We start from the raw sequence: 8,604 nt of genomic DNA, 5'->3' as shown, positions 1-8,604 counted from the left end.
ACAGCAATTTTATGTACAAACCACTTAAGAGATCAAGGTCTGCACGTAGATACACAAGACCTTGTATCCTACAAAACCACTGGCATTTGGACTTCAAATGAGAGTGTAGGCTTGGCCTGGCAACGTCAACCTGTGCTTCTTTTTTCTTTTTTTTTGTTGGGGGGGGGGGGGGGGATTGAATCATTTTTTTCAACATCACTAGTATCTTGAGAGAGGTTTCGCTCAACCATAATTTAAGAAAATAAAATGTCCTAACTTAAAGAGCATTAGTTATGCCATCATCTATGAAAAGATTTCAGATGCTGAAAACCAAGGTTGCATGCACCAGGCTACGCACCACAAACAGGATAGGGCTCAAGGACCCTTGGTGACAAAAAGGCTTGGCAACTGTTCTGGCTCAAATAAATAGCTTTTACATACGTTACTAGGCAACATATCAATCTTCTGTCAAAACTAACTGCCCTTACAGTCTCAGTTCTGCTGCAATCCTAAATCAGTTATTTTGAATTTAGACCTCCTGCCGCAGGAACACCTTCAGACAGAGAAACTAGCTGGCAAGACCCCTCAAAAAATCATTTATATGTACCCTGGCTCAGAACTCCAATCCTGGAGGCAGCACATCAGTGAGGGCCGCACTCTTAAGAATTCAGAAGTCATCCAAACTCTGCAACAAATCATCAATTTCCTGTTTTAGCACAGAGATCCTCTGTTGATATGGAGCTATACGGTTATCAATCTCTTGGCTGGACAGCTTTCGTTCAAACGACTCCACAACCACAGTATGTTTCTGTTGCAGTTTCTCTTGCTTCTCCTTCTCCTTGGCAACTAGAGCCTCCACCTGCCAAAAGTTGAGATAACCACCAATTTAGAACTGATATCTACTTAAAAGAAAGACATGAAATAAGCAGAAGCCAACCTTGGGGACAATATTGAAGGGTCGAGGAGAACACTGGAGGCTTTGAAATTTTGCATTCAAATCCTTGGTTGACTCCCTTAATACAGCATCAGCAGCTTTGCGGGCTGCCTTACAACCCTGAATATCACCAGTCCTGGCCAATTCTTTTAGTGAAGCTTCCAGCTTATCACTCACATTTGCACGGCGAAAAACAAATATAATTCGCAGCTTTTGCACCGCATCGATAAGCTGCAAAACCCAAATCATTCATATGCTCTCAGGCACCGTCAGAAAACCACCATGTCAATACATTTACATTGTGCACCAAGCACAAACAATCTAAGCTTACCTCTTCACGCTGAATGCGAGCCTGGTATGAAGCTGAGGATTTTGATATAGAAAAGTCTAACCGAGCATACGCAACGCAGGCAATGAAAAAAAGAAAAAATCCAGTAACGAGCATCAGTGGTTCAACCAGCATTGCAACCGGGTTGAACTTAAAGTATATCTGCAAACAAACACAGTATCCACATAAGGCAACATGACAGAATAAACAGAAGCAGATACATCAAATTGCACCATGGGTAGAAAAAAAGCAAGAACCTCGAAGAAAACATTATGCTCTTGCACTACGTTCTTTTTTGTCAAAACGACAACAGTTCTTCCAACACTGTCAAGATAGCTGTACTTGACCTGCCAGGAAAAGGGACATTGAGCCTCCTTTCTGTACAACTTCTGAAACCAACATATGTCACTCTAAAAATCTTCATGTAAGCAAGTATTACCTCATTTGATTCCTCTACGGTAAATGGAACCTGAACAGAAGGCTCTTTCGACCCTTCTGGTAGCACCACCTACAAACCAAACTTAGATAAGCCTGCTGTTTTAAACATGAGGCTCAAAATTGATCAGATATAAAGCATACGAAGTACCTTCACAACAAGTTTCTTTACAACAACATCTTGAATAGGGCATCCAAAAGGAAATCTCAGGTATCTTTTCCCATCAGCTGCCCGAAAAACAAAGTCTTGTAAAGGAACTCCATAACCAATAGTAAAAGTCACATGCCAGCCTCCCAACAAGGGGTACCTCGGCTCAAATAGAAGCTCTGTCTGCAACGTGTGATTAGCAAAGAGACACGTCAAACCAAACTTTTGAAAAAATCTAGGTCACTTGGTGGCTAACCAGTGGAAAAGCAACTAGCAAACCTTGTCCTTGTCAAGACGCAGATGTGATGTTGAAACATTGCCAATCTCATCTCTGTAGTAGACAGAATGAGCTCGTGGAGGAAGGCGAGCCTGCAAGCCACGAAGGGATGCCCTCCCACTTATTCCTGGTCTAGCCTGAAAGTCGAGCCTGTACGCCACAACAAGCCTTTGATTAGCACAAGAGAGAACAAAACCAAATCAAGCATGAACATAGTTACTAAGACTAATACAGACCTTGAAAAACCACCCTTATGCTTAGCTCCACCATGAGTAAGTTGATAGTTTTCAGTTACATAAATATTGCCCCAGTTAGAGATTTCTATCTCCCGCACCAACTCTTCCACAACGGCAAATGGCTGGTTGTTCTCATAATGTACAGTGACGGATAGAGAAGAAAATGCTGGAATATTTTCATAAGGACCATATTTTATTTCAGCATCTGCTAGCTTTACTGGGTTAACCTTTGTGTAAGACTCAATCCGTGGATTGCTAGGCAGTTTGAAGGAGGTTGTCTGTACTTTTACAGGATAAGGAGACAGAACATACACACTGTCATAATAAAGCACAAGCTGTACATCTGATTGAGTAATTTCTTCTGGAAAAGGTTTCAAAAGATGTGTAAAGACTGTGTAAACATCCACTAATGTTGACTCGCTTGCTTTTAAAGGCTTGATCAGAATAATAGAGAACAGAACCACCCCTTCTGATAAGATGGCCTCAGACTTTGTCAGCTTCACAGGTAAGTTGACTGGTGTAGCTCTATTTTTCACTTTGCCTTCGTATGCAGAGGCCCCAATAAAGGCCAAGTTACTTGCCAAACTTGAAGGTAAAGCAAAAAGCACCTCTGAAACAGAATCAAAGCCTGTGTTTTCAACCTGCCTCCAAAGAAAGGGATAATTTTTTTATTATCCCATCCATTACATTGCAAATGAGAGAAGGGAAGGCAGCACTCTAAACTGTGCATACCTTAAGGTTTGTAATACTCCGTACATTATGAGAGCTTAAATCAACCTGCATCCCCAGATCGAAGGATAGCACAATTAGAGCAAAACTGAATAAAATTCATATAGACAACTGAAAGACTGGCCCTATTTCGAATAATTTACACTTTGATCATAGGAAACTAAACATCACCGATGGAATACATGACAAGTGTCACATTCCTTCATAACATCCCTCAAAAAGAAGCTCGCAGCATAACCTCCAACTTGAGTAACCTTTGTAAACCAAGGAGACCACGCCTATATGCTACATTCCCAAACTACAGAGTGCATAAACAAGATGGACTGTCGCCAAATCCCCAGTGCATCAGAGTAAAATCCAGAGGCACTTTAGTCTACTTTGTACGTAACAGCAATTTCCACTCTACTTGCCGATAGAGTGAACAACCTTTACAACTGAATTTAAAGAACTGTACAGAGTTTGCAGACTCCTCAAGTGCCTGCATAAACACCAGGACTGGTTTGAGGACCGCCTGCTGAGGGCTAGCCGCATATGCCTTGGCAAAAGTGGTGGCTAGATCCTCTACAAAATGATCAGCCTTGAAAATGTTGTCCTTGGTGCACAAGATAGGCGGAACCTTCTTGCTTTTCTCGACCATCTCAAATGGTGCCTTTCCATTGATGTATGAACAATGTTGCTCGCTGCTCCACCACTGGCAAATAATTCTCCCACTCAGACTTTTTCTCAGAGATATAACACTTTAAACCACCGAGTTGGTAATCTGTGACTGCCCATCAGTCGGGGATGAAGGATCACTCTTTCAGAAATAAGATTCCCTGCATTCTATCCTTCCACAAGTCAAAGCCAGAGCCGTCAAACCTCTTGATTTCAAGGAGAGACTTTGAGTCACCGCTCATAGACGCAATAGAGGCCATTTCGGTGCAAAAAGAACCAAAAATTCACTGCTGTAATTTTACGACAGCACGTTGCAAAATGAGATTTTAGCCTCTTACAAGCTCACTACTCAACGTAGAAGAGCAAGAAGTGGTAACATGTCGTTACCGCACTTTATCACAAGTGTACAGCGGTAAAGAAGGATAAATTTCAGTAATAAAAGCTAAAATTTCAGCACACAAATAGGGCATACATTCCTTGCAAAAATACTCCCACTTCAGAAGTAAAACAAAAGTTGCATTTGCAACAACCTACCTGCAAATGAAGTAAAAGCGGCAACAAAATGTATTTTCAGCAATACATCAACTCAATGGAGAGCAAGTGAAATACATCAATGTGTGCCACATAAATTGCTAATGCATACAAAACCTACGATTAAATTTCAGCAAAAGCCCCAAATTTTGACGTTCTAATTTCTGAAATTTCTGCAAATTGGGTGAAACCCTCAATTTTCTTCAACCTGTAAATGCAATTTCAGCCTGTAAAGCTTCAATGTACTGTGAAATTGCTGAAATTTCAACCACCTGTTAGATTCCGCTTTCTCCTATAATCAATTTTGCCTGCTCTTTCTTGTTGTGACGCGAAATGATGGCTCTCACAGCCTCAAACTTCAAAGAGAAGCTATGGGCTGGAGAGAGAGAGAGAGAGAGATGGGTTGAAATCGTAGAGAGAGAGTGGAGTGGTTGAAATCGTAGAGAGGGAATGCCTGCTACAACTGACAGGAGGTGTAGGCGATGGCTTGAACCCTGCTCTGATACCAATTTGAAGGATCGAAATACCTTGTGTGTACAGGCGATGGAGGTTCGAAAAACTCAGACGCGCGCGCGCAAGAGAGAGAGAGAGAGAGAGAGAGAGAGAGAGAGAGAGAGAGAAATGTAATATTAACGTCTTCAAAAGGCCAAAATGATCTATGAGACCAAAAGGTTACATGTGGTGAATCTAATACGAGGTCTGGGTACAAAAAGTACAAAGAACTAAAAAGAAAATAGTGGGTAGGGGTGGGGTGAAAGCTGATACAAAGGGAATACAAAAAAGGGGAGGGGTTGATGAGTGCGCAATAGTGTGTGCAAGTGATAGAGCACGAAGAGAAGTTCAGGACTTAAGGCTTGGAGAGGTAGCGCTAGTATGCTGAGATGGGGGCGCTGCAGATCGAAGTAGAAGAGAGAGAGGGAGCGCTACACGATATTGTGAGGGGAATAAGTGAGTGAGCAAATTGGGCTCACATTCCCTTTATTAAAGTATAGGACTATTTTTAAGTTAGTGGCCAAGTTCAATGTGAACTTGGTCAAAGGTTAGTAACCTTTAAAAATGTACATAAAAGGGGTCATTTATGCCTTTAAACCAACAACCTCCCACTTAAAAGCATAAATGACGCCTTTAAGCTACATGACTCCCACCATCTGTATGCATAGCTGATGTTGTGCTTTGGGTAAGCACTTAGTGAGAGCATCTGCTGGATTTTGTGATGTATGGACCTTAACCAATGTGATAAGGCCATCCTCAAGCACTTCTCGAATGAAGTAATACCGCACATCAATATGCTTTGTGCGTGCATGAAACATGGCATTCTTTGCCAGACATATGGCACTCTGGCTATCACAACCAAGCATAGGTGCCTTGTCAAGTAAACCAAACTCACTGCATAGACATGCTAACCAAATGGCTTCTTTGGAAGCCTCAGTGGCTGAAATATATTCAACCGTTGTAGTAGACAATGCAACGATCTTTTCCAATCTAGAACACCATGAAAGAGCACCTCCTGCAAGAGTAAACACGTAGCCACTTGTGGATTTTCGGTGTATCCACATCACCAGCCATGTCAGAGTCACAAAATCCCTTCAACTCCAATGGTCATTTCTGCTCCCTGTTACTCTGCACAGTACCCTTCATCATCTACCGCGGTACCCTTCAGCATCTTAGCAGTACTCTGCATCTGTTGCATCAAGTACCCATTAGCATCTCAACATCTCATCACTTACCATCATTGTATAACACTAGTGTGGCCGGCGGCCTTTGGCCGCCTCTCTCTCTCTCTCTCTCTCTCTCTCTCTCTCTCTCTCTCTCTCTCTCTCTCTCTCTCTCTCTCTGCGTGCGCACTGTCCTCACTGTAGCCGGATAAAGGAAATTGCGACACGTGGCACTGGAAAACCAATCTCCTTAATATATAGTATAGATATAGATTTTTGTACAAGAAATGAAGCAAGCACTTGTTCTGGAGACTAGCAACAGAGCAAGGGGGCCCTTGAGGGTGGTTGGGACCCAACATGTTGTGTCGTCTCTTTCTCTCTCTCTTTTTGTGTCTCTCATTCATTGTTTTCAGTTTCAGTTTCTCTTTCAAGTGAAGTAAAGTAACCCTTGTGCTTGTGGGGAGTACTAGATCCAAGCTAAATCCTTAAACTCTTCCGCTGCACCTGACACATAGGGAAGCCAATGACTGTTTGAATGCCACCCAAATACACGGTGCTTGTCTACGAAGCAATAGGGTTGACCACCATTGTTGTGCATTCCCCTTCAAAAAGAGGAAACTTGAAGCTCCCATAAAGTTGTCTCTTGAGAAAGCTACATCAAAAAGCTGAATAAAAGCCTTCTTTTCATCCTGAAAAAGTATCAAACTTTACATTCTGGCCTCCTCCTTTGAAATCCTTTTGCATCTCCAAAGGTGTCAAATGATCATATAAGATAAGTGTTGCCTCACAAAAGTGTTGCCATCGTCCCAAAAGTCATGTCAAAGGTTGGAGGCATCCTCCTCTATACATTCTAGTAATCCCACTTTGAGGAAGTACATAAGTGTTCCCGAACATGCCATGCGTAGCACCATACTTTTCCTCCATGGATCTATGCTCCATTTGCACCAAAAACACAGAGTTGGATTTCTTCTTGAAACTAAAATCCTTGATCCCTTTCCCCTTTGCTTTGACTTTCTACTTCGCATTGACCACTCCTTTCCACGGCCAATAAACTATGTTCATCCGTTCGACCTTCATGTATTTTGCCTATCGAGGATCCTCAAGTAAGTAAAAAGATGCTCCAAGAAAAAGGAGACTTCTACTTACCTCAAGAGAGGCCATCCTGAAAGAAGCCACTAAAAGAATGGTACCCAAAACCATTGGTTGTGAGACAATAGAGTATCAGACTTTTTCATTTGCAGATGGTATCAAGTTGTGAGCCTATGTGCCTCGTACACAAGTGTCAATCATAGGGAAGCCAATGACTGTTTGAATGCCAAGTGAGAAATATTAGAAATTCCACACCAAATTTTGGCTAGGTTTAAGTGAATGTTTCAGGGTACAGTCATTCCCATGCAGATGATAAGAACACGAATGGCATCAGTATGCTTCACTTGTGCATGTATAAGTTGTGACAAAACTCAGTGCAAAGCAAAAGTCAAAAGCAAACATTTAAGTGTCTACCTAGCCAACCCATTCTGCCAAGAAAAACGTAAGTAGCACATGAACTATATGCAGGACAGATCCGCATTTTTGCAGCATCATTAGAGAAACGAAGCACTGTACATCTCTATCCCACAGTACACTTTGGCGGATCGAGCAAGCCCTGTCTTCGTGGAAAACTAACCACCGGAGCACGACCCGGACCGTCCAAGAAAAGGTTGGTAACATACCTTGCGATCCGCCTTGATAACGACAAGCTCGGCATTCGCATTCGTCTGCGCCAGGGAAAGTAAAACTAGAATTGCGCTAGCGACCGAGCAGGCACATCGAAGCTCCATTGCTGCCAAAATGTTGTTCGGCGTTGCGCTAGGTACTACTTACAATGGCTACAGGTAGGAAAACATTACTCTTAAGTAGTTTTCTGTTTTTGGAGGCGGGTAGGGCACGCCCGGCCACTCCCCTCATACACCCAAGACTGTGCACCCAGAAACCGAAGCCAGACACTTTTGTACTCTTAACTAGTGGGACATCACTCTTAACTAGCCGGCCTACCAACGAGATAGATTTTATTTTCGTCCTCGGAGGTCAAATATGACCTAAAGTTACATGTGATGTAGTATGTACATGGCTGATGAGTGACTCTCGATGCTCCAAAATTGTAGTGATGAGAGTCGCAATGGAGAACCCACATTGTGGTTGGGAGAGGAAAGTCTGTAGGTCTAGGTCATGGCTAAAAATGTGAGGGAAGCAAGTTCGGATGTGACTAAAAGTTGAGCACTCTAGTAGTGTGTGGTACTCAGACTCTCGAACTTGCAGTGAGCATAATATGCACAACCGATTTGACTCTTCTCCATTGCCCCAATGCCATGTCTCACATCGAAGAGAGTGGGACCTACGTCGAATGGCTGCGATAGTACGTATTCTCAACCTTGCAAGCCTGCCTTGGATGTAGTCTAGTCTCGCTTGCTCCCTTTCAACCTCTAATTATAGTGTGGCTATCTATTGTTGGCATGGTCACTCCCAACCCTCTCCCTATCACTCTCCTTGAGCTGTTGCAATGCCTAACAGACAATCCCATTACGCTCCTTTGCCAATTCGGTCTATGCTTGTACTCCGTAATTGTATCCCTCCCCTTTTGTGCCAATGATGTCCTTCCACGTAGCTCACAAGTCATCACAATCTATACCATTTTCATAAATTGCTCCATTTGTCGATA

At 42.7% G+C, this 8,604-nt stretch overlaps 1 protein-coding gene across 1 annotated transcript; it reads right to left on the bottom strand.

Annotated features, from left to right (window-relative positions):
- Positions 1–216: 216 nt before the first annotated feature.
- On the bottom strand, positions 217–7,861 carry LOC147440222 (dolichyl-diphosphooligosaccharide--protein glycosyltransferase subunit 1A-like). Its single transcript, XM_086530005.1, has 10 exons — positions 7,619–7,861; positions 3,070–3,114; positions 2,338–2,978; positions 2,104–2,251; positions 1,828–2,007; positions 1,681–1,749; positions 1,499–1,588; positions 1,245–1,403; positions 917–1,144; positions 217–838 (listed from the first exon to the last, which is right to left on the bottom strand). Exons 1-10 carry the CDS (start codon positions 7,724–7,726, stop codon positions 647–649), a joined length of 1,860 nt encoding a protein of 619 aa, XP_086386131.1. The 5' UTR covers positions 7,727–7,861; the 3' UTR covers positions 217–646.
- Between the last annotated feature and the right edge of the window lie 743 nt (positions 7,862–8,604).

This window comes from Adiantum capillus-veneris, chromosome 15 (assembly GCF_014529385.1).
Source record: "Adiantum capillus-veneris isolate H3 chromosome 15, ASM1452938v2, whole genome shotgun sequence".
Lineage (NCBI taxonomy): Eukaryota > Viridiplantae > Streptophyta > Polypodiopsida > Polypodiales > Pteridaceae > Adiantum > Adiantum capillus-veneris.
The sequence above is the reverse complement of the archived record's forward strand: the minus strand, read 5'-3'. Positions and strand labels throughout refer to the sequence as shown.

Excerpts from the sequence above, each read along its gene's own strand:
- LOC147440222 (XM_086530005.1), bottom strand. The coding sequence starts at position 7,726 with ATGGAGCTTCGATGTGCCTGCTCGGTCGCTAGCGCAATTCTAGTTTTA. Across the intron at positions 2,979-3,069 it reads GGAGTATTACAAACCTTAAG|GTTGAAAACACAGGCTTTGA; the intron begins GTATGCACAGTT and ends CTTTGGAGGCAG. Across the intron at positions 2,008-2,103 it reads TGCGTCTTGACAAGGACAAG|ACAGAGCTTCTATTTGAGCC; the intron begins GTTTGCTAGTTG and ends CACACGTTGCAG.